Genomic DNA, 27,173 nt, shown 5'->3' on the forward strand with positions numbered 1-27,173 from the left:
AGATGTGTATGCTTTTGAGCATACATGGTTGAGACCATGCTTTTGATTCTTTTGGATATATAACCAGAAGTGATATTGCTGGATCATATAATAATTCTATTTTTAATTTTTTGAGGAAACACCATACTGTTTTCCATAGCAGCTGCACCATTTTACATTTCCATCAACAGTGCACCAGGTTTTCGTTTTTTTTTTTTTGATAGCAACCATTGTAGTAGATATGAGTTGATATCTCATGTGATTTTTATTTGCATTTCCTTAGTGGTTAGTGATGTGGAGCATCTTTTCATATGCTTGTTGGCCATTTGTGTATCTTCTTTGGAGAAATGTCTATTCAAGTCCTTGGCCTATTTTTGGATTGAGTTGTTTGGTTTTTTTTTGTTGAGTTGTAGACATTTTTTATATATTCTGGATATATATATATATATATTTTGTGAGGAAGATCAGCCCTGTGCTAACATCTGCCAATCCCCCCCCTTTTTTTTTGGGGGGGGATATTAACCCATTAACAGATATATGATTTGCAAATATATCTGCAAATTTCTCCCATTCTGTAGATTGCCTTTTCACTGTGTTGGTTGTCTCTTTTGATGCAGAAAAGTTTTAAATTTTGATGTAGAAAAACTTGTCTATTTTTACTTTTGTTCTCTGTGCTTTTGATATCCACATCGCTCTTTTTAATGGTGGCATAATCTTCTATTATTTGGTTATTTAGCAATCTATTTTACTAATTACTTATTGGAATTTAGGCCATTTCCAGTTTTATGATGTTACAAACATGTCTTCAGTAAATATTGTTGTACATATTTACCTGTGTCCTTGTAAAAATATAGTCATAGAATTAATTTTTATATTGGAATTGCTGGATCCAAGATGTATCCATCCAAGGCTGGAAGAGTGTTAAGTTGTACGTCAGAAGGGTTGTACTGTGTTACAGCAGTGGATGATAGCATCTGCTCCTCACACCCTGTTGAATACTGGGTTTTCAGCCCTTTTCGCCTTCGCAAATTCAGTAGGTGAAAAAAATCTGTTTTTTTTTTTTTTTCCGTTTATTGTATTTTTTGTGTGTCTGAGGAAGACTAGCCCTGAGGTAACACCTGTTGCCAAGCCTCCTCTTTTTTGCTGAGGAAGATTGGCCCTGGGCCAACATCCATACTCATCTTCCTCTACTTTATGTGGGACGCCTGCCACAGTGTAGCTTGATGAGCGGTGCATAGGTCTGTGCCCAGAATCCACATCTGTGAACCCCGGGCCGTGAGAAGTGGAGCGTGCAAACTTAACCACTACACCACCAGGCAGGCCCCCCATTTATTGTGTTTTTATTATTTATTTATTTATTTTTTAATTGATGTCATAATAGTTTATAACATTGTGAGATTTCAGTTGTATGTTATTATTTCAGTCACCATATAAATGCGACCCTCCCCCCTTGTGCCATCCCCCAACCCCCTTCCTCCTGGTAACCACCAAACTGTTCTCTCTGTCTGTGTGTTAGTTTATATTCCACATATAAGTGAAGTCATACGGTGTTTCTCTTTCTCTGTCTGTCTTATTTCACTTAACATAATACCCTCCAGGTCCACCCATGTTGTTGCAAAAGGGACGATTTTGTCTTTTTTTATGGCTGAGTAGTATTCTATTGTATATATATTACCACATCTTCTTTATCCAGTCATCTGTAGATGGACACTTGGGTTGCTTCCGCTTCTTGGCTGTAGTGAATAATGGTGCAATGAACATAGGGATGCATAAGCCTCTTTGGATTGTTGATTTCAAGTCCTTGAATAAATACCCAGGAGTGGGATAGCTGGATCATAAGGTATTTCTATTTTTAATTTTTTGAGGAATCTCCATCCTGTTTTCCATAGAGGCTGCACCAGTTTGCGTTCCCACCAGCAGTGAATGAGGGTTCCCTTTTCTCCATATCCTCTCCAACATTTGTTATTTTTTGTCTTGGTGATTATAACCATTCTAATGGGTGTAAGGTGATATCTTAGTGTAGTTTTGATTTGCATTTCCCTGATGATTAGTGGTGTTGAACATCTTTTCATATGTCTATTGCCCATCTGTATATCTTCCTTGGAAAAATGTTCATATTCTCTGCCCATTTTTTGACTGGGTTGTTTTTTTGTTGTTCAGTTGTGTGAGTTCTTTATATATTATGGAGATTAACCCCTTGTTGGGTATATGATTTGCACATATTTTCTCCCAGTTGGTGGGTTGTCTTTTCATTTTGATCCTGGTTTCCTTTGCCTTGCAGAAGCTCTTTAGTCTGATGAAGTCCCACTTGTTTATTTAAAAAACTCTGGTTTTGATTTCAATTTCTATATTTATGGTTGTATGGCTGTGGTTGAACATCTTTTTAGATGTTTACTGACTGTGTATTTCTATTTCTCTGAATTACCTCTTTATATCATTTGTTGGGTCTTTTCATTTTTGAATTGTTGGTGTTTTTCTTATTGATTTATAACAACTTTTTCTATGTGTGATATGTTTTCCAATTATTTTTTTTCCTAGTTTTTCTTTAGACTTTGTTTAAGGGTTTGTGTGTGTGCTTGTGTGTGCACATGCATACGTGCTGTACCAAGTTTTTCATTTTTTTGTAGTCACATTTGGTAATATCTTTCCTCATATTGCTCTGGGTTTTGTGTCATACTTAATAAAAGCAGAATCCATAAAAGACAAGATTTGACTGCATAAAAATGAAAAAACTTTTCTGAGTAAAAATAATACTCACATATGATAGAAAATGTGGGGAGGATAAAAAGGAAAAAAATTACCCACAGTCCTACCACCCAGAGGCAACTACCACTGATATTTCAGTATGATTTTTTTCCAGTGTTTTCCCCCTTCTTAATCTTGTTTTAGTTTGTGGCGAGTCATTAGTACGTAACATGGTCACTGACCTTGAGGAGATAACACTCTGTTGATTCATTGTGGAGGAATGGATGCTTCCTACTTCCTGGGTGAACTCGAGTGCAGTTCACTAGACCTCCTGTCAGCAAGTAAGCAGGTGGGAAGGGCAGAAGCTGGAGCAGGGAGTATTGGTATTGGAAGGTCATCATGATGAGAGTCAGAAATCTGTTCATATGAAAGTGACTGCAAGTTGTATTTTCTTTCCCTTCTGTTGTGCAATTTCCCTCACTATTTAGTAAAGTTCTCTTTTTTATAGTGCCTGCGGGGTTTTTTCTTTCTTTTAAACAATGCAAGGGCGGGGAAAAAAAAGGGTATTTTAATCCACCTTTGAACTGGAGTTCTAAATAGAAATCATTGTACTTCTGGGGGCCTGTTATGGTGGTGGCGGTATTAATCACCATGAGAACACTGAGTTTTTTCCTAATGAAAGATGAAATTCAGGAAATCTAAGTTGGGATTACCTGATTATCTGTCCTCTTCAGGTGGCTTTCTTCTAGTTCTTTTGATTAAAATCTTAACTATTTTGTTTCAGCAAATAAGTGCATTTCACTATGTGGAGACAAGATAAGAGACTAAAATAACTAGGAATGATTAAAAAATATATATATATAATTAACTGCTGAAATTGCCCATTTTAAGTACTTAAGGTAGTTAAGAAGAAGGGTGTCATTGAGGGTGGGAGCCAACTTCATGGAGGAGGTGAGATTTTTATCTGAGCTTGGTTCTTTTGAGCAAGGATGTAGAAGTCCAGATTTTGTTTGACATCTGGGAAACTCTGCAGTCCTAAGACAATTGCCTCATCTTGGTAGCTTCAAGGCATTGCTTTGGCTGGTTTCTGGGACTATTTTGCCATATAGTTCAGTAATTTACAAAGCTTAAATAAAAAAACCATGTGAAGATTTTTTTTTTTTTTTTTGCTATTATGGTTAAAAGCTTTTTGTGACTAGTATGCTCTAATTATTGCCAGTCTATTCACTATAATTAGCTTTACTGTTATGAACTCATGTATATGAATTCAGAATATGGATTTGGCATCTATTTCAGAAGTTTTTAATCTTGTTCTAGGAATAGGCTCTATCTCAGGACTGTTTTGAAAGTGGTAGAAAACCTATCCCAAAGTGGTAGAAAGAATTGGTTTGTCACTGAAAAATCTGGAGGAAGAGCTTCAGGTATGGTTGGATTCAGTGTTTAAATAAAGGCATTATCAAGATTTTGTTTCTCTTTTTGTTTGTCTTTGGGGTGTTAGAAAGCTGTTTGCTTCAGTCTCATTTCAAGTTTAAGTCCAGTAGTTGCTGAGGCAGAAAAATCTTTTACCTGTTATTCTGCTCCTTTAGCCTTAGTTTGAGTCTGCCGTTTCTAAACCGATTACAGTGGCCAAGAGGTTGGAAAATGCTAATTGGTTTCATGCTTTATTGCTAGTGTTGGTTCCCACCATATGAATTGAGAATGCAGGAGTGGGGTGGAGCTCCAAAGGAAAATCAGGGCCTTTTAACCAGAAGAATGTTGAATGGTGGCTAAGTTGCTAAAAACACAAATCTACTTTAGGCTTTGTAAGATCTGTGGACCTATAGAAACTAACCATAAAAATTGTTTTTTGTTTTTTGTTTTTTTTTGAGAAGAGTCTTCATAGCTGTCATCAGACTCTCAAAGTGGTCTGCATCCATAAAAATGGTTAAGTGTTGATATGGGTCTGGGGAGAAAAGGGCATTTTAACTGAGGATAGGTACATTACCAAAGGCATACCTGAGAATCATTTTTGAGAGACAGTGGAATTGGATTAACTTAATCCAGTGAAGAGAATATGTTGATAGAGTATAAATTTGGATGTTTTAGATGACTTGTTAGGTGATAGAACTGTAGAAGATGCTCAGATATTTGTTGAAATCAAAAATGGTAAAAAAAAAAAAAATCAAGTAGTTTAAGAGAATAAGAGAAACACATCTACAAATAATAAATTGCTTCCTTTTCTGTAATTTTACCTTTCATTTACTTCTCTTATCTAGGTATTATTATAGTTGTGATTTCCTTGTTGGCCTAAGATATTTTTTGGTTAGTGATTAAAAACAATTTTAAGCATTTATTTTTTTGTAATTTATGGTTTTATTGTGTTACAATCAGAACGTTAAGTTTCAACACTTTATGGTTTTTGTAATTATTGATTGCTATACCAACTCCGTTTTTTTAGTGTATGGTTTAGCCCACTTCATTTTATTGGAAGTTTTTATCACGGATGGCCTAGCAACCCTGGAATTTGGAACTTACTTTTTAGCTTAGACATAGAATCCTTTTACTGAAATTCTTTTGTGATAGTAACACATTATATTTGTAGAGTGGCACTACCAACTTTGGTTTCCTACTCCTATTCTCCTTCTTTGTTGGCTGACCTCAGCATGAAACCTTAATCCTCCAATGTGGACAAGAGTTGGGCAAATTAGAAATGTTATTTAAGACAAACGAAAACTCTATGTTTTGAGTCAATAGAAATTTTAAGGAAATGTCTCAATATAGTTTTTTTTTTTTTTTAGGGATTAATCATTTATTTTTGTGAACTATGGACAATTTTACCTAATTCCCCTCTTTCCCTCCCCTTGATTATCAGGCTAATAATGTGCTTTGTAGAAAGTTTAAAAACAAAAGTGTAAGGAAGCAGGAAAAAAATTATCTTAATTCTACTGTGTAGAAGATTATTCTTAGTCATTTTAGGGTCTATGTTCCCTTCTGAAATTTGATGAAAGCTGTGGATCTTCTCTCCAGAAAAAGATAGAAACACTAAATATTGTACATAATTCCAAAGGGATTTGTGGAATCCTGAAGGCAGTGTGTATCCTGTGGGCCAAGACTGTAAGTTAATAACTCTGATCTAAGGTGATACCATCAACATTTTGACATTTATTTTGAATCTTTCTGTTTTTTTCTTTCCTTAATTGAAATCTTATTGTATATTCAGTTTTGCATGTGGTTTTTGTATATCATAAGCATTTCCTCATCATTGAAAACTCTGCTTCAAGATATCTTTAATGACAACATAATAGATCGTTTTCAGTTTAGAAATAATTTATTAGGTGTTGTCTAATCGGAGGGCCATAAAGATAAAGAGGCCTATGTTTTCTGCTTGGCTCTTGAAGTAAAGATCTCTTTGGGAGTGGAGTTAAATTGATTTACTTTATTATCTTAATATTGGGAATTTAGATTGTTTATTTTTACACCTGTTACAAATAATACTGCAGTGAACAAACATCTTTGTGCCTAGATCTCATATGTATTTCTGTTATTTAGCTTTTAGAGATTGCTAGAGGAAAAGTTCCTGGGTAAGAGGATGTCAGTTTTTGAAAGACCCTTACAGTTAACGTTACCCAATTGCTTTCCAGAAAGGTGTATCAGTTTACCTTCCCCACTGTGTGGTGTGTAAGTGCCTGTCTTACTCAACCCCTGAAGGACTGAATATTACCAGTTTTGAGAATTTTTGCTGTTTTGTTAGATGACAGATAAACTTTCAGATATAGAAGGGAGTTGGGAAGTTATGTCAGATACAGAGAGCAGGATGAGCAAAGGTGAGATGTTGGCAGTGTGAGTATGTTGCAGAACACTGAAAGACTCCTTTATAGTTTGTTCCTTACACTGCTAGCGCTCCATATTAAGCCTATTCTTGTTACCAGCTTCTCCAGATAGAGGCTGGCAGCAGTCCCTTAAAATGACTTAATGGGATAAGCTATACTCTGTGCTGCAGCAGCTGATTCCAAGGCCATATGGATGTTCATCATCTTCCACCACCATCCATTCCAGATTTCCCTCACCCTTGGCAAGACTTCAGCTGATCTAGGTTGCTCGTCTGGTATGGTGATCCAGACTATCATTCCTGAAGGGTCTGAGCCCCTGTTGGTCTTTGCCTTATCACGCCTTTGCCTTAAGCTGCACATGCCTGTTATTACCAGGCTTGGAAGCACCAAGAACCATCTAGCTACTAGGGTTAGTTACCCTGACATTATAATAACTCCTTTTTTTTTTTTTGCCTTCTGGTCCATCAGCATGAGGTGCCCAAAGTGACCAACGGTTGTTAACTTCAGAGTCAGATTAAAAGTCCTCTGCTTAACAGTGTTTCTCTCCTGGGATTAAGGATCTCTAATCCTAGCAGAGCCTGAAGTTGGAGGAGTGGAAAACAAGTTATTTTATTTGGTCACTAGGATCATAGGAACCAATTCTATTTCTACTCACACCTCTGTATTGTACTTTTAGGAAGCATTTATTGCATCTTTGGGGGCCATTCCAATGTTCTGTCAGGCTTACTACTTCTTGGTGATACAGTGTATGGTGAGATCTGAGCTTAGTGCCCATTATTACATTTTCTTATATGTAAAAAGAGTCCCTCGGTTTGGATATGCCTCATGTTGGTAAACCATATACCCTTGGGTGCTGGCTGAGGCCCTGAAGGTGGAAGGCAAATTTATCAGAATGATTGTCAATACCAGTAAGGGCAAATTGCTGCCCCATTCAGGGTGGAGAGGGTCCAGTGTAATCAACCATTCAAATGGTTGGCTCATCTCTTTGTAACACATAGGGATTGTAACACATAGAGGTCTTAGAGTTGACTTTTGCTGATGACAAGTTTTGGACACTCAGCAGCAATAGTAGCTAAGCTATGTCAGTTTTGGTGAGAGGAAGGCTTGCTGTTGGTCTCATGCATAGCCTTCATCCCTGTCACCACGACTTCTTCATTTGTAGGCCTACTGCATGCATGCAGGGTGGTTTAAGACAGAGTCTGGAGGGGCCGGCCCTGTGGCTTAGCGGTTAAGTGCGTGCGCTCCGCTGCTGGCGGCCCCGGTTCGGATCCCGGGCGCACACCGACGCACAGCTTCTCAGGCCATGCTGAGGCCGCGTCCCACATACAGCAACTAGAAGGTGGTGCAGCTATGACATATAACTATCTACTGGGGCTTTGGGGGGAAAAATAAATAAATAAAATCTTTAAAAAAAAAAAAAAAGACAGAGTCTGGAGCGTTTATTCATCAGCAACTCCCCCTCACCCCAGCAGTTGATTTAGGGTTGCTGGTAAGGATGCTAACTCCCTTGTTCTTTTGGACTCCCTTGGCCCTGGAGAAGGCCCTGAGGCAGAAAAGTGGAGAGACTGGTTGAACCTTGAGATAGGCTACTATCACCTTGAGGTAGGACACTGTCAGTGTAAGTGGGAACTGTCCACAGCGATTGTAGCTGACTTCATCCGTGGGCTGAGGGGATGTGATACAGGGCACCAATTGTTTCTGCCATAGTCTATGCAAAAGAAGGGAAACAGCCCCCAAATCCATCATTAGGAGACTGGTTAAATAAATTGTGGTATATCCACACAATGGAATATTTTGCAGCTATAAAAAAATAATAGATGCTTTCTATATAAACATAAGGACCTCCGATATATATATTAGATGAAAAAGGTCATGTATTCAATATTGTGTATGATTTGCTGCCTTTTGTGTATAAAAGTGAGAAAATAGAAATATATTTGTGTTGGGGCTGACCCAGTGTTGCAGTCTAAGTTCGCGTGCTCTGCTTCGTCTGCCCAGGGTTCGCAGGTTCGGATCCCAGGTGCGGACCTATGCACCGCTCATCAAGCCATGTTGTAGCGGTGTCCCATATACAAAATAGAAGAAGATGGGCACAGGTGTTAGCTCAGGGCTGATCTTCCTCAGCAAAAAGAGGAGGATTGACAACAGATGTTCGTTCAGAGCCAGTCTTCCTCACACACACACAAATATATATATATATATATTTGTGTTTATGATTGCTTTAAATGATTGCTTTAATGCTAGAAGGATACACAAGAAATAAATGAGTGAGAATGGGAGGGAGATGGGACATGGGGGAGGGGATGAGGGAGAATGAGAGGGATGGAAATGAGGGGGAGAGGGAATGAAACTTCACTTTATATACTTTTGTTTTCTTTTAATGTATTACCTGTTTTTTGTTTTTTATGTAAATGATGAAATATTTATTATTGGGTGTGAATTTTCTTTTCCATGTGACTAAATACACTAAAATTTTTCATGGCTTTTGAATAGGCCTTTGCTCTTGGTTTGCCCTTAAATATTCTCATGCTTGGCAACTTGTTACTCAGTTCTTAGCTTAAATGTTGCGTAGTCATTGAGGCTGACTACTCAATTGAATTTTCTCTCTTCCCATTTCACTGTCAACCTTATCACCCTGTTTTATTTTGTTTATTGCATTTATCACTATCTGAAAAAAAATTTTTTTGCTTACATATTTATTGTCTGTTTCTACCATTAGAATGCTAACTCCCCTAAAAGCAGAGACCTGCTGTATATTGTCTACCATTTCTTGACATCTTATTTTTGTTTTTGTTTGATGGGTACAATGGATGCAATATCTTTTTTCCTACAGATTTAATTTTTTTTTTGCCAGCAGAGAACTTTATTCTTTCTGCTCCCTTCCCCCACTTTCTGTTGGATATCACTGCACTGCCTCTGTTGTTTTGGTCATTTCAGGTATTAAAACAGTCTGATTCTCAGATATTGGTAAATCAAGTTTAATACAAATCATAACGTCCATAGTAACCCATTTTCAAATTTCTTTTTTCCCTTAATTAGTGCTTATTCTTGAATTTCAAAGAGTATGGTATATTTTTCCACTATTCCTTTATTTTGCTTTAATTTCTTTGTTTCTTCTTCCTTTTTTTTTTTTTTTTTTTTTTTGCTGAGGAAGATTCGCCCTGAGCTTTCATCTGCTGCCAATCTTCCTCTTTTTGTATGTGAGCTGCCACCACAGCATGGCCACTGACAGATGAATGGTGTAGGTCCGTGCCTGGGAACTGAACCTAGGCTGCTGAATTTAACCCCTAGGCCACTGGGGCTGGCCCATTTTTTGCTTTAATTTCTTTAAAAATCAATTTATTGAGGTATATGCCAGCTTTATTGAAGTGTAATTTCCATGTGATACAATGCATACATTTTAAGCATATAGCTGAATTCATTTTGACAAATGTATACGCCGTGTAACCACCACCCTACTCAAGGTATAAAACATTACTATCTTTTCAGAAAGTTCCTTCATTTCCCTTTGCAGATTTGACAAGGCTTGTTAGTCGATGCATAAATGTTTTATTATTTTATAGTTTCATCTGTATTTGAAATTTTGCATGGTTTTTTATAGGAAGAATTAAATGTTCTTTATCTTTGTTTCCATAGTTCTTTATATCTTTTCAGTATTTATTCTCTCATATTATAGTTGTTGGTCTCTCCCTTCCCCTACTGTCTCTCTACCCTAGTTGTGAACTATAGGGCTTGTTTCTTATTCATCTTTGTATCCCCAGTTTTTGGCACGTATGAAGCACTTAGTAAATGTTTGTTATAGTTAAGAGTTAGTTTTAGGAGTAGCATGGATGTGTAACTGATTGAGAGGCTGTGTAGCTTAATGCTTAGGAGCAAAGAATCTTATCCTCCATTACTTATTAGCTGATGTGATCTTAGGCAAATTACTTGTTTTCTCTGTGCGTCAGTTTTCACATCTGAAAAAATGCCATAATAGTATCTGCTTCGTAGGTTTATTGTAAAGATTAAATGAGCTAATATATGTAAAGCACTTAGAACAGTACTTGGCACTTAAATGCTAGATACGTATTAACTATTATTGTTATTAATTCTTCAGAGTTTTGGGAGAATTAGGTTTGGAGAACTTTTTTTGCTTGATCTAGGGAGTGTTGATAACATCCAGACTTCTTGGATAATCAGGTGAAAAGAATCTAAGCTAGGAATAAACTAGATCAGAATGACTTGATAGAGCTGTTCAGAATTGAGAGACCTTTAGGTACCCTTGAACTTACGAAGCTGGCCTCTGTAATCTTCTCTGGATATCTATAGCTGCCTCTCTGTATGACTTGTATTTGAATATTCTCAGCCACTTCTTACATTCAAGTTTCTGCCCCCAAATCTACGAACTTGCACTCCTTTCATACTTCTTCCTTGTTTTTTTTTTTAAAGAGAGACGTTTTTACTATTGTCTAAAGCCAGCCTTGCCACTGGTGTTCCTAATTCCATCAGTCAACCATCACATGTTTTTGACCTACCATATGACAGGCATGAGGGATACTAAATGAACAGGGCAGATGGTCCCAGCTCTCATGGACTTTATGTACCAGCGAGCAAGACAGATGATTTAAAATGCAATTATAATAAATACAGTGTGGTAAGCACTACTAGGGGTATATAGAGTGCTGCTGTAGGAGCATAACTATTTTTGAAACCATGGGAGGATGAAAGAAAATGCCCAAGAAGAGTAGAAATTGAGACAAGAAGAAAATCCTGAGGAGGGGTGACAGTCAAAGATTGTGGAGAATGAAAAGCTGCTGGTGGAGAGGTAGATGGGAAACATGGAGAGTCTGGTGTCACAGAAGCTGAACAGAGGAGTGCATCTCAGGACAGAGGTAGTGATCAACAGATACTGCTAAGCAGCAAGGTAAGGTCCATTTCCCTCTTTCCTTTTCAGATATTTGGCTCTATTAGTTATTCCTTCTGTCTGAATTCCATGTATTTCTTATTATCTGTTCAGCTCCTGAGCTCACATAGTGAGTGTCTGTATAGTGAGTTGGGTAGGTGAGGGATACTGCATCCTCTGAATTCATTTAGTTCCTCTGTGTCAGATTGTAAGTAGCACAGGTTTGGGTAATGAGGGCTTTGTCCAACTGTGTCTGAATCTGTTTGCCTCTCATGTTGGGTTGGGGAGAATTGAGATAGCTAGGGATGCTTCAGTCTTCTTTCCTCCTGGTTCAGTGAAACTTGTTGAAGTCCATTTGACAAAACAATTATTCCTTGACTCCACATTTCCTTCACTGTTATAGGAAGAGTTGCTTTAACTCCCTGTTGCCACTCCTGGACCTCCCATTCGGTGCTAAACCCCCTCAAGTTTGATTTCTTCCCTCCTGATTAAATGGAATCTGAACTTGTAAAGCTAATTAAAGAGCTCCTTGTTAAAAAGAGCTCCTTGTTGAGATAACTCAACTGCTAGGCAGTTTTTGATGTTGTTGACCACTTCATCCTTCCTAGAATACTTTTGTCTTTTCTGGGGCACCATATTCTTCTGGTTTTCTTCCTATTCCTCTGTCCAGTCCTTAGTTTATTTGCTAGGTTTTTTTTCTCTGACTCTTAAACATTCGTATATTGGTTCTGTAGCATAGGCTCTCATCACTTCTCATTTTGCATGTTTCCTGGGTGATCTCATTCACTACTGTGACATTAGTTACCCTAATTAAGGGTTTTGGACAATAAATAAGCCATATAACACTGATATAAATCTATAAAGATTACCATGTTTTTATCTGTACATTTTAAATGTAAAATAAAGTGATCTAGATTACACAAAATTCAGGCTGTATATATCTGTGCCTATTTGGAATGAACTCATAAGTGCAGCAGTAATTGAAATACTATGATTATTTAGCCTGGAGTCAAGCTCAAATCCTAGGGGCTATCTAGATTATTCTTGAATACTCAGAAAGTATAATTTTTATATCCTTTTTATTAGCTGGATGTGAGAATCTACAAGTAAAGAAATAGATATATTAGGCACTCTTTAAAAAACAATTTATTTTATCATCCTTTAATTCTTTGTAGTGTTGATTTTAATTCTCTTGAGCAGTTATTCAGATTGTCATAAAGGAGTTTCTAAAAATTGTTCTGTAGTTCCTAAAGGAGTTTCTAAAAATTGTTCTGTAGTTCCATGAACAATTCCAATGGAATGATATTTTGTTTGATAAACATTGCCCTCTTGTGGTTAAAGTAAGCTAAATGTTTTGTAAAACTATTATAGTCTTTCCACTTACATTAACTTGTGGTAAAATAATGTAATAGTATTGTGATACAGTAATAGTTTTGTAATAGTAATGTAATGGAATACAGTATTTTTGCAGAAATATATGTGGCCACTTTGTTTTTCTCTCGGTCTCTCCCTCTTGGGTTTCTCTAGTGTGTGTCTGCACATTTTTCTCACTCCATCTATGTACATTTTCTTATTAAAAATTAAGTGAATTGAATGAGTTAAATGTAAATGAAAAGATGGAAAAATATTAAGCTACTAAAGGGAGGGAAGCTATACTTAAATGTAGAAGTGCTAAAAGAAATCAAAAGAAAAAAACCAATCGGTTATAATACATGAAATTAGTAAAAGCTCCATGAGGGCTGGCCCCGTGGCTTAGCAGTTAAGTGAGTGCGCTCCGCTGCTGGCGGCCCGGGTTCAGATCCTGGGCGCGCACTGACGCACTGCTTCTCCGGCCATGCTGAGGCCGAGTCCCACATACAGCAACTAGAAGGACGTGCAGCTATGACATACCACTATCTACTGGGGCTTTGGGGGAAAAAAATAAATAAATAAAATTATAAAAAATAAAAAAAATAAAAAAAATAAAAGCTCCATGGAAAAACAACAGTAATGAAAAGATGAAGAATAAACTGGAAAAAGTATTTGCAGTAGATGTGACAGTAGAAGTTTTAATATGTTTAATACAAAAAATAGAGCTCATACAAATGGTCTATATATAAATGGGCAATAACAAGTTTACAAGTGAGGAAATATAGTAATTAAAGCACAAAAATTTATTTAAATCCCTAAGGGTATTCCATAAAATAGTATTCATAATATTCCTAATGGTACTTCAAAAAGTGAAAAAACCAGCTTCACTGGTCACCTTTGGAGCATACTAGAAAAACCAGCTAATTATTCTGAAAATTAGTAAATAGAAGGACAGAATCAAGCACTTATCTTGCTTTTTTTCTATATGAATTGTATGTTCTTCAGGTAACCAAATAGTAGATGGAGGAAAGCATTTCCTTTTAGAAGAATTCTAAACCTTCTTTTCAACCCCTAAATAAAATAATGAGTCTAGGGAGTGATTATCAGTGGCTACTAAAACAGGTTGGAATGCTGATGGGAGACTATAACGACATCTATCCTCCTGATCCATCTTGGCATCTCAAAAAAAGAGATCTCATATATTTTGTGTGTTCTGATGTGGTGTGATAGGAAGTATACAACACTGACTATGAAGTTTTTTTACTAAAATAAAAATCTTAATCTGAGCAAGCCTCTAGGTGTTAATTCTAATTTTCAGGAAATACAAGGGACAGAGTACCATTCGATTAGCAAAATACAGAATATGGGAAACTATAGTACAGTCTGCTTGGTTTCTTCAGTAACTAAATTGGAAGAAAAAGGGAGAAATCCATGGATTAAAAGAGATTTTATGACGTGTTTATCAAATGTGATACATGGATGTTCTTTGCATACTGATTTGAACAAACCCACTGTTAAGTTTTTTTTTTCTTCCATGAAAATTGGGGACATTGTCTAAATAATTTGATATTAAGGAATTATAGTTACTTTCTGAGGTGTAAAATGGTGTTTTTGTTTTTTAAAAAATGAGTCTTTATCCTTTTTTAGGGATATATACTGAAGTAATATACTTATGAGTGAAATGTTTGAGATTTGCTTCAGAATAATTCAGTTTGTGGAGGGGGAGTGGCTGGAGGTACAGATGAAACAAGCCATGTGTTGATAATTGTTGATTGTAGAATTCTCTCTACTTTTGTATATACTTTAAAATTTCTGTAATAGAAAGTTAAAAAATAGAATACTTCAGTCTTTAATTGAAAACATTTCTTTATCCCCCAAAATAAACGATTTATAGCTTTAAATATTGAGAAAATTTGCATAAATAATTTTCTAAATTAAAATTTTAAAGCCTAGTACTTAAAGGAACTGGTGATAAAATTTTTTTTAAAGGAAAAGAAACATCCCTTAAGCAATTTTAACTAATTGGTTTCTTCTGCTTTATTTCATTAAAGAACAGTACACTTAGAAAATCGGTGAAGTCCTCACTAAAGCTATACAAAAATTTTAGGTCCCCATTTCTAATAGCTTAATGTCTTGTGTCAGTACACTTAAGTATTTTTATATAAATAGTAAAATTCAACCATGTTAAAGTAATTCCTTGCTCTAGATAATAAATGAGAAAATATTAGCTTTTATCATTACCCTTACCATGGATAATATAAATGTTTTAAATTCTAAATATGGCTTATTCTTGTAGTGTTTTAATAGTCACCTTTCAGTTAAGGTTTGATATGCCAGAGAAATTTTTATCAATTTTCATTTTCTAGTTTCCTGGACAGAAAGCTACTGTTTCAGACAAACAGTAGGGCAACCACATTCCCTAGGTTTGCTCATCACCACTTTCTGGTAGAGTTAGGATTTGAACTCAGGTATTCTGCCTCATTATGATTAAAAAAACAAAATAATTTTGCATATGAATGCAGGTGCCTTATTCTGTGATATTTTACTTTTGTTTTTTTCTTGCAGAATAACCTAATATATAGTTTTTATATTTGTGTATCTGTAATGTAAATAGAATTTAAAGAATAGAAAAATGACTTTATATGACTGTGATGTTTTGGTAATTTAAAATTATTATTTTAGATCATTGGTAGTTGGTGGGACACCCTTGTCTATCCTGAGTAACACCAGAGTTTGAGAAACACAGGTTGAGAAATACTCAGAATCTTCCTAAGCCCCGCCAGGATCTTGTTTTTCAGTTTTATGTTCTTGTTCATTATCAGACAGAGCCTGGAACCCACCTCTTAAGATATTGACTTAAGTATAGACATATGTGGGGGCTGAAATTTTCATTAAGCTAGTTTTGTCACGTTTCAAACTAGACCTGTGAGAAAAAGGTCTCTACCTGATCTTTATACTTGATGGTCCCATCCCCATCTTAAAATAGCAAGTGATATTCTGTAATCCTATTAGTTTTTCTGCTTCAACGGGGAAGAACCTACCCATCATTCAGCAGAGGCATAGTTTTCATCATTTCAGTGCATATTTTAGTTAACAAAAGGAAATTTTTTTCCTCATTGAACTCTTTGCTTTGTGTAAAGCTTCATTACTACCCTTTTTTTAGATTGGGAAATTAAGAGTTCTGCCATATAAGTTCAGGCTATGCTATATATAACTTTTCTGTCTTGCTTTCCTTTCTGGTAAAATAGATATAACTAAAGCTGCTTTGCTTTTTTTTGGATTGTTGTGAGGATCGAATAAAATAGAATGGCTATGTGTTGTTTGTAAACTCTAAGGCTGTTATAAATATGTAGGAATTAAGGGAGAGATGTAAAATTTTTGTATGTATTATCTGGGCAGCACTATAGGAACATATATCTTTAATGTTTTTTGTGAGCTCAGATTTTTTAAAAATAGGTGTATATCAGCTTTTTGTGTTCTTATTTGAGCATCTTTTGTGTGTATATCTCTATATAAAAGCTCTTTTTATGCTACATAAATTGGTACAGCTATTATACAAAACAGTATGGAGGTTCCTCAAAAAATTAAAAATAGAACTACCATATGATCCAGCACTCCCGCTTCTGAGTATATGTCCAGAGGAAATGAAATTACTATCTTGAAGAGATATCTGCACCCCTGTGTTCATTGCAGCATTATTCACAATAGCCAAGACATGGAAACAACTTAAGTGTCCAATAACAGATGATTGGATAAAGAAAATTGCTATGTATATGCAATGGAATGTTATTCAGCCATAAAAAAGAAGGAAATCTGCCATACGTCACAACATGGATGAACTGTGAGGGTATTATGCTAAGTGAAATAAGTCAGACAGAAAGGCAAATACTGTATGATCTCATTTATATGTGAAATCTAAAAAAGTCAAACTCACAGAAATAGAGAGTAGATTGATGGTTATTGGGAGTTTGGGAGCGGAGGAAATGGAGAGATGTTGATCAAAGGATACAAACTAGCAGTTATAAGGTGAATAAATTCTGGGGATCTAGTGTACAGCATGGTGACTATAGTTAACAATACTGTATTGTATACTTGAAATTTGCTGAAAGAGTAGATCTTACATGTTCTCACTGTCCCCTTCCCCCCAAAAAGGTAACTGTGAGGCAATGAATGTGTTAACTTACCTTAATGTGGTAATCATTTAGCAATATATACCTATGTCAAATCATCACATTGTACACCTTAAACTTACACTGTTATTTGTTAGTTATATCTCAATAAAGGTGGGAAAAAAACAAGGCTAAGTGTACGTGTATGTGTGTGTACGTAGGGATGGTGGTGCTTGTGAGTGAGTGCATTTTAGAGTGCTCAGGAATATCTCTGAAGAAGTGAGGTAAAGAGGAGAGTCAAGTGAATTTCTGGGGAAAAGCATTGCAGGAGGAGGGAGCCAAGTACAAAGGCCCTGAGCTAGGAATGAATCTGTTATGGTTGAGGAAGGGCAAGAGGGTAATGTGAGAGAAGTGAGTTATAGAGTTTCATGCAGCGTCTTCTAAGCTGTATTAAGGAATTCAGATTTTATTTTAATTTTACTTTATCTTTAAAAAAGTGATAGGGAGCTTAAAATCAGAGTGAATAATATAATTTAAGTTGTAAGAAGGTCACTTACTGTCATGTAAATAGACTAGTGAGTCATATTAGGTGTAGATTTGGCTGTGTGTAACAGTTAAATGATTGAGAAGTTTATTTCTTTTTCACTCAACAGTCTGGAGGTGTAGTTAGTCTACCATTCTTAGGGTGTGTCCTTATCTGTATGGTTCAGAATGGCTTGTCACCTCCTCCATTTTCAAAGCAGCAGGGTGGAGGAAGGGCCAAAGAGAGGGGTGTACCCCTGCCGTTGAAAATCTGGGTTGTTGCAGTTATCACTCCCTCTCACATTCTATTGTCCAGAACTTGGGAGTGGACATCTCTCTCCTACCCCCAAGTCATGTTCCCTTTTCATTTATGGCTGTTTAGTATTCAATTGTGTAGATATACCAGTTTCCTTAATATTCTATTGAATAAGTAGCCTTAAACTTTTTTCTTTATTGAGTAACATAATGAATATTTTTTATATTCTCAATAGTTTAAGTACTGGATTATGTGTACATATTTATTTCATGGTGTTCATTTATTATTGCCATGTTTTTGCTATCCAAATTAGCAGGAAAAAAGCATTGAAATATGATTTTTGTCTTGTTAGTAAAGTCAAACATTCTATTTTATTTTTTTCATAAATTTTTATTATGGGATATTGAATGTGTACACAAAAGTAGACAATAATATAGTGAATATCTTTGTACTCATTATTTGGCTTTGATAATTATCACCTTACAGCCAATCTTGCTATATTTAAAACCCTGTCCAAATTTCCTCCTGCGTAATTTTGAAGCAAATCCCAGACATTGTATAATTTCATCTGTAACTATTTCAGTGTGCAAATACTTTTTCATATGGTTATTATCCGGTTGTATTGATTCTTTTATGAACTCTCTCTCCATGTCCATGGTATATTTTTCTTCATTTTCAATAATTTTACACATCTTTAGTATATAGACAATAAAGGCCCAGTTTTCTGTATGGGCCTTAATTTGGATAAAGGTAGTTAACTTAAGTTTTGAACATGTTAAGTTTGAGATGCTTATGGAACGTCCAAGGTTGATGTTTAAAAGGGAGTTATATACAGACTGTGCTGCTGCTTTCATTTATCAACATAGGGGTGATTGGTGAAGACTTGGGAATGGATATTATTCAAGGAGAGTTGGTGGAGTGAAAAGCAAAAGCTGCAAATTGATGCTTGTAAAATATTTAGGGGATGGACATAGAAAAAGATATCCAGAAAGAAGACTAAGAAGAAACATTTTGGAAAAAAGAAAGTCTGGAGAGAGCAATATCTGTCTAAGGAAGGAAAGGTTAATAACATTGTCAGATGTAGCAGAGAGATCAAGGAAGATGATAAATAGAAATATGTTTGTTGGATTTTATGATTAAGCAAATGAGAAAATAGATGGCAGACACAGGACACAGTGTGCTATAGTGGTGCGAGATAGACTTGAGTTTGAATTCTGGCTGCTGCTTATCTTGCTGTATTGTATTTGGAAATTCTTGAACATTAGTTATCTCACTTTTTATTTTTTATTTATTTATTTTTTGCTGGGATTCACCCTGAGCTAACATCTGTTGCCAATCTTCCTCTCTCTCTCTTTTTTTTTTCCCTCCCCGAAGCCCCAGTACATAGTTGTATATTCTAGTTGTAGGTCCTTCTAGTTCTTCTGTGTGAGCTGCTGCCACAGCATGGCTACCGATAGATGGGTGGTGTGGTTCTGTGCCCGGAAACTGAACCCAGGCTGCTGAAGCGGAGTGCGCCAAACTTTAACCACAAGGTCGTCAGGGCTGGCTCAAGTTATCTCACTTTTTAAATGGGGGTGTTAATGCCTCTGTTGTAAGGTTGCTGAGACGTAAAACTGAGAGAATGTGTAGCACTTGTTTGTATCTTCTTCATAAACGGTAGTTGCTGATATTACATTGTGTAATACCTAATGGCTGATCTAGGATATCTGACTTTAGTGATTTCTATTATACAAGTTCTGTATCTGTTGTTATTAACTTGCTGTACTAATTAATATTCTTTTGATAGTATAGTATAGATTCTTGAGAATTAGTTCAATTTTAACTTTCATTGGCATCTTTTAATCACCAAGTGTTCTTTATTTTTTTTAATGGTAAGAATGGAAAGTGATTTAAGTATAAGAATTTCTGCCTAAAATTTGGATCTAAAAAAATCCGAGGAAACCAGAATTGACTTAAAAGAAGTCATTTTAAAGCAAGTCTGCTAGTGGCAAATACTCTTAAGTTTTCCTTTGTCTGAGAAGCTTGATTTCCTCTTCATTCTTGAAGGATATTTTCGCTGGATAGGAATTTTGGATTGACAGTTCTTTTATTTCAGTACTTTAAAATGCTCTTCCACTGCTTCTGCCTTCCATGGTTTCTGATGAGAAATCCACAGTCACTTGAATTGTTGTTCCCCTAAATGGAATGTTGATTGTCCTTGGCTACTTTCAAGATTTTGTTTGTTTGTTTGTTGTTAGTTTTCAGTAGATTGTGATATATCTGGATATGGATTTCTTTGAATTTATGTTGTTTGAGATTCATTGACCTTCCTGAAATTTTAAGTATGTCTTTCACCAAATCTGGGAAGTTTTCTGCTGATCTTTCTTCAAATACGTTTTCTGCACTCTACTCTTTCTCCTCTCCTTTTGGGACTCTGATGACATGAATGTTAGACCTTCGAATATTGTCTCCTTGGCTCTGTTCATTAATTTTTTTATCATTTTTCTCTATTCATGAGATTGGATAATTTCTATTGCTCTATCTTCAAGTTCACTGACTCTTTCCTCTGTTGTCTCCATTCTTTAGTTGAGCCCCTCCAGGGAGTTTTGTTTTTTATTTTGTTATTGTAGTTTTTAATTCTAAAATTTTATTTTGTTTCACACACAGACACACACACAATATAATCTTATTTCTCTACTGAGACTCTATTTTTTTCAAGAATATTCTTCCTGACTTCTTGAAGCATGGTTATATAATAGCTGCTTTAAAGTCTTTGTTGGATAACTTGAACATCTATCTGTGTCATTTTGGGTTTGTTGTGTGTAGGTTGTCTTTTCCCTTTGAGTTGTTGAGATTTTCCTGGTTCTTCATATGTCAAGTGATTTTGGATTGTATATTAGACATTTTGATGTTATGATACTCTGTGTCTTGTTTAAATTCTATGGAGAATGTTAATTTTTCTTTTTTTGAGGGATGGAGGATTTTTTTAAGCAGGCATTTGATCTCGTTAGGTTCAGGTCACAAGTTTCTACCCACCTTCTGTGCCCTGAAATTCCAATGTCCAGTTTTCAAAGCGTTTGCAGAGCTGTTCAGATCTATCCTGCATGTGCACCATATAGTGGCTAATTTGGGAACCTGATAGTATGTTTACTGTCAGATCCATGTATGTATAGCTCTCGGGTGACTCCAGGAGTGTTCGTAGAGCTTCCTGGTGTCACTTTCTTGAGCTCCTTTTTCTTTGCAAGTTCCGTGACACTTTCTGGCTCCTAGAGATCCTTCTTCCTTGTGTTATGGTTAGACAACCGGGGTTTTCATTTCTCTGTTTTGCCGCACTCTTCCACAACTGCATCTGCCTCTGATGCCAAGCAGCAGAATGGTAGAAAAAGAATATAAGCCCTGGGGATTCCCTTCACACTCATGGGAGCAGAACAGTTCTGCTTTCTTGGAGTTTTAGGTCCCTGTCCAGCCATTGCTGGTATCATCACAGTCACAGCTGCTACCTTTGGATTGCCTGGGGCCAGGATCTGGGAGTAAGGGGAACAAAGCCCCAGAAGATACCCGCTTCCCCTTAGATGCCCCTTTTCTGCTCCTCAGACCAAAAAAGAGAAGACTTCTCTTGGAGCCATTTCTGTCTGCACTTAGTGTGCAGTTCTGAGTTTGGACTGCCTTAGAGTCTAGGCTGAATGGTTCCAGAGGAAACCAAACCAGGAAACTCACTGCTGGATTAGTAGTACTTCTTGTTACAGTTTCCTCCCCCAAGCTAACTGCTATCATTTTGAGAGTCCTCAGATAGCTGCTCCATGTATTCAATTGTATTCAGTGGGAGAGAGAGCATAAACTATGCTTACTCCATCTTGATCAGAACTAGAACACAGATACCATTTTAATTTCATTATAACTGTATTGTTTATTTGTTTTGGTTAAGAATTTATGTTAATTTGGTTAAGAGCATCCATGTACTAGGCTTCGCTGGAAATGTAAAGATGGATAATCTTTAAGGTGCTTATAGTAGGTCCACAGGTAGGCATGTGATGTGGAGGTGGAGGCAGAAATTAAACCTAACTTCATATTAATCGTTCATAATGAATAATTGAATTATTAATTTTATCCTTTTTGATCCATTTCTGCTTCAGGATTTGACTTACTGTTTGTGACTAAAGGAGAGAAGATTCTATTTATATTCCATTAATTTTCCACTTTTCTTGCTATCCCAAAATATAAGAGATGAAAAGTCTCTGGATATATATGTGCTAGATAAATTAATACATAGTTATAATAAGAATAAGAAATATAATTACATATATAATTATAATAAGAATAAGAACTTTAAAATAAGAAGAAATAATTTATTGTTATATATTTGTTTCTCAGGTCTTGGAAAAATACCCCAATACACCCATGAGTCATAAAGAAATTCTTCAAGTTATCCAGAGAGAAGGACTAAAAGAAATTAGGTGAGTTATTTAAATATTATTAATAATAATTATAATACTTGATTAGAGTTTTTCATAGTATATAGCAGTATACTTTAGTCCTGAAGATTGATTATTTAGTAATAATTGCTTTGTTAATTTCTGATTTATTCAGTTGTCAGGTGTTTGGAGTTTTCAGTCATAGCACAGTTAGAAAACCAAAACTAAGTTTAAAAAACTTCTCAGAAGGTAGCTATCTCCGCACCCATGCACTTGAATTGTTAGGAAGGCCTGGAGCCATCTTCAAGCCTTCATCTATCAATTAAGGCTTTTGATTTAATAAGCTTGGTCTTGAGCAGATAAAAAGTACTCTAGTACAGGGAGAGTGGTGGAGGTAGACAGTCTAGGAAGAAATAACCTTGCCCAAAAAGACTAAAATGGAAAAGATATATAAAGCAGTATATACTTCAAGTGATAGTCTTATTATGTTCAAATAAAACAGCCTGGGGTCAATTAATATAGGGCCAAAAGTAAAACACACTTTAATTTCTAAGAACCTTATATATTACAATAGCACATAATAGTCACTCTTCATAATCAAGACCCTCAATCATCAAGAAATGTTAAAATTATGTTCAACATATTTTGTACGTTAAGACAGAAATCTGGGAGTCTAATTAGAGATATTTTCATTACAATAGAAAAAGATTGCATTGCTTTAAAACTGCCTCTAGTTGTTCTCAGCTGGGGGTGGTATTGTGTAACAACCTTAAGGAAAGTTCAGATTTGGGGGGCCTATTTTTGATTGTCGCAGTGACTAGAAAGCAGGGAGCACTATGACATTTAATGGGCAGATAGCAGGAATGGTGAATGTCTTGCGTTGTGCTGGGCAGTCTTTCACATTGAAGAATTGTTCAGCTCAGATGCCAGTAGTGTTCTTATTGAGAAATAGTGAGCTGTGCTGAAATATTTGTAAATGGACAACATATGTTTTTTGATAAATAGCTATTGCATGTTCTAGATTTTAGTTCTTTTCTGTAACATGAAATTCAGTTTGACATTTTTTTATTGGCTTTTCTTTGCTAATGCAGTTAAAAAAACTTTGATTTGTGGCCAAATGTCAGTAAGTTGGGAATAAGTTAGGTTTGGTTTATTACCATGAAACAATGAAGTATAAATTAATATATCTTACTTTATATAATATATGTCCCTGAAAAATTGTGTGAACATTTGTAAATTAAAACATTAAAATGCATTTGAAGAATTAGCTTTTAAACATATTTTTTGTAAATTATTTAAAAATTAATCACTTAATTTATAGATGATATAATTCTGAATTTTTATTTAAATTAGATTAGATTTATTAGATTAAAATTAAAACACATTACCCATTTAATCACTGATCAATTTGTATAAAGCTCCAGGAGAAAAGGATAGTGATTTTTGTGACTCTGAGGAATGAATTCTGCTAAGGTATTCTAATATCTTATTTATTTATTTATTTTTTGAGGAAGGTTGGTGCTGAGCTAACATCTGCCAATCTTCTTCTTTTTGCTGAGGAAGACTGGGCCCTGGGCTAACATCCATGCCCATCTTCCTCCACTTTATGTGGGATGCCGCCACAGCATGGCTTGCCAAGTGGTGCGTCGGTGCACGCCCAGGATCCGAACCAGTGAACCCCGGGCCGCCACAGCAGAGCGCGCGCACTTAACCGCTTGTGTCACTGGGCGAGCCCTTCTAATATCCTTTTACAACACTACTGGGGTTTTTTTTGGGGGGGGGGGAACATCAGCCCTGAGCTAACATCCATGCCAATCCTCCTCTTTTTGCTGAGGAAGACTGGCCCTGAGCTAATATCCGTGCCCATCTTCCTCCACTCTATGTGGGATGCCGCCACAGCATGGCCTGACAAGCGGTGCGTCGGTGTGCGCCCAGGATCCAAACCCGGCTGCCAGCAGCGGAGTGCGTGCACGTAACCGCTACGCCACGGGGCCGGCCCCAACACTGTTGGGTTTTAAAGAATAGGAATGAGCAAGAGATTTCATTTCTTTTCATGAAATTAGATTTTTGATACACACTGGGGAAATAGACCAGGAAATCTGGTATGTAGAGATCGGACTCCATTAGTCTCTTAGGTCTAAATGCCAATTGCAGGGTCATCCAGCTCTGACATAGTAAGGTTCAGTGACTTTAAACTTGTCATTATCAGTTCTAGGGAGCAGGCAAGGAGAGTAAATAAGTAAAAAACAGAAGGAAAAAAAGGAAGAACTTAAACGAAAAAGGTAGCAAGATGGTAGAGTCATCAAAAATAGCTTCTGGCTTCACTTAGTGACAACAATTTACAAGTAGCTATTCTTGGTTAAACTATACTGTTGTGGTGCAGTTATGTGACCACGAAGCGATTCTCTCTAAGTCACCAGGGACTTATATTTTGTCAACTCCATGGGACTTTTGGTTCTTGTCTCTCTTACTGCTCAGCATTATTTAACACAACTGACTACTGCTTCTTTCTTGAAACTCTGTTTTGTTACCTAAATTGACATTCCTACTTTCCTATTTTCCTCTATAAGCTTTTTTCTCAGTTTTTTTACTCATTACCTTCTCTCCAACTTAAGTACAATTTTGTCCCATAGCTTTGAATAACATTTTTGTTTTGTCAGTACCCAAATATGTAGGAAGTACTTGCCACATTAGCCTTTGTACATGCTGATCCCTTAGCAAGGAATGTGCTTTCCCTCAGTTAATTCTTATTTATTTTTCAGGTGTGAGTTTGAATATGTCTTTTTCAGAGAATTTTGGCTGACTTTCTCATCTAGATCACGTTTTCCTTTTTTAGTTTATTATAGTGTTCTGTGTTCTGTCATCATAGCCCTTAAGGTTTGAAATTACATATTTTTGTGATCTTAAAAAAATCATATAGCTTCTCTATGGCTTACATCAAGCTAGTTACATGAGGGGAGTGACATTATCTGCTCTCCCCTCCCAACCCCCCGCAGTGGGAGCCTGCATTATGCTTGGCACATAACAGGCATTGAAAACCTACTTGTTAGTGAATATATGAAGTATCAATGTCTGGAAGATCACAGTCAAATGTAGTTATAGCTTATTCTCTTGCTGCAGTGATGTGTCAAATGGTAGTCTTATATTTAAAGTTTTTAGACAGATTACAGAATGAAATAGATATTATGCTTATTGAAGATGTGCATCTTCTTACAGTTTTATTTTCATTCCTCAATCCTCAATACATGGCTTTCAACTCTTTTTCTCTTTGTAGTTTTCCCTCTGCTTCCCCATTTTGAAGAATCTTGCTCAATTTTGATTATTCCATACTATATTGTTTTAAAATACATTAGAGTGGAAACAGCCCAAAGGTCCATCAACAGATGATTGGATGTATAAAATGTGGTATATACATTCAATAGAATATTATTCAGCCTTAAGAAGGAATAAAATTCTGATACATGCGACATGGATGAACTTTAAAATCATGCTAAGTGAAATAAGCCAGACACAAAAGGACAAATATTGTACAATTCCACTTATATGAGGTACCTAGAATAGGCAAACTCATAGAGACAGAATGCAGAATAGAGGTTACAGGGGCTGAGAATAGGGGAGAATAGAGTTATCATTTGATTGGTATAGAGTTTCTTTTTGGGATGATGAGAAAGTTCTGGAAATGGATAGTGGTAGTGGTTGCACAACCTTGGGAATGTACTTAATGCCAGTGAATTGTACACTTAAAAATGGTTAAAATGATAACTTGTATGTTATGTATATTTTGCCACAACCAACAACAAAAAACGTGTTAAAAATTAAGTGATTGGCTCCTGGCTGAGAAAGATTGAGGTACTAGTCCCCTTATGAAATCAGATGATAAGATTGAAAATCATTTACCCGAAATATGGAATTCTGAATGAATTAATTAGAAACACGTATTCTTTAAAAGAAATTAGAACATTTAAATTAAATGCTCTTTTGTAACTGTAAAGCATATCAACGTTTTAGAAAACAGGGAGAAAAAAAGGTCCTCAAGTTTTTTCCATCACAGTAACCTATGACTTGGTGTATTCCATTATGTTTTTTTTACACCTAAATGCACACCTTTTAAGGATAGTCTAGAGTCTCCCATAGGAGTCACAGGGAAGAAAAAAGCTACAGCTTGTGTTGTTTCAGGTGAAAGAGATTTCTAGAGCGTTCTAAAAGTAGCTTAGTTCTGTTTAGAACAGATAAGATGTGAAAAGGGCTTGAAGTAGCCCATAGGAGGAAGAAAACATAAAAAGATGAAAAAAAGAATAATTTGGGATTTTTGTAGATTGTAACAGTTATTGGTACTACAGATAGATGCTCTAACTGTGGTATTTGGTCATTTGTAAAGAAACAGAAGTTAATTTCTATGCTGTTTGCCAATAAACAGTTTTTTCAGAAAATTAAAAGTGGTTTTTAAAAATTTGTTATGACATCTCACTTCCTTGTTCAATTTTCCATGGCTAAAATATAGCCTGTTTTTCCTCTTAACTTACATACCAACCATAACTTGGTGATAGTTCCCTAGGTTTGAATTCTTTGACACAGAATTGCTTGTTCCAAATTGAAGTACTGTTAGAATCTTTTAAAGAATTCTGTAAGCTTTTAATCATCTGTTTTTATCTAGGCAGTTTCCTTTTTTTAAAATCGATATTGTTCATTGAATAGAGATTTTGTTTATTGGGTTTACTTGGTTGAAAAACCCCCTTTCTCATTATAGCTGATGTATTGATCCTGGATCATACTATGTATTTGTATGAATCTAAATATTGAAGGAATAGTTAGTTCTTTTTGTTTCCCTGTCAAGACACTAGAAATAAATTAAGGATTCAGGGACAGATGTGTCCGCTTGGTACTTTTTGGCGTATACTTCAGTTTCTCTTGAAGGGAAATTATTCAGGATTTTATTTTACCTTGAATCAGTGTAACTTTTCTGGCAAATGGCTGTATTTGCCATCAATGCTTAAAATAGCCTTTTAAAAACTTAAGATATTTCCTTTGTGTCTTAGGATGTTGATTTTACAGTTTGCGGGAAAACTAACTTAGGACCCCATTTTGTTCTTATTTTCTCCTGACTTGAGTCCATATTTTTTCCTGTGATTACAAACTATACCATTGGTCATGAAGTGTCAGGAGCAAGTCAAACCTCAGCCTCCCAAATAC

General features: G+C 35.9%; 1 protein-coding gene across 2 annotated transcripts in view; it reads left to right on the forward strand.

Annotated features, from left to right (window-relative positions):
- Positions 1-27,173, forward strand: part of ASXL2 (ASXL transcriptional regulator 2) — a 150,403-nt gene that overhangs the window by 22,803 nt on the left and 100,427 nt on the right. For both annotated transcript variants that reach the window (XM_058551638.1, XM_058551637.1), the window contains one exon: positions 21,943-22,025. In XM_058551638.1, the coding sequence (XP_058407621.1) occupies positions 21,970-22,025 (56 nt within the window). In that variant the 5' untranslated portion in view covers positions 21,943-21,969. The remainder of the gene's footprint in view (positions 1-21,942; positions 22,026-27,173) is intronic.

Source organism: Diceros bicornis, chromosome 12 (genome assembly GCF_020826845.1).
Source record: "Diceros bicornis minor isolate mBicDic1 chromosome 12, mDicBic1.mat.cur, whole genome shotgun sequence".
Taxonomy (NCBI): Eukaryota; Metazoa; Chordata; class Mammalia; order Perissodactyla; family Rhinocerotidae; genus Diceros; species Diceros bicornis.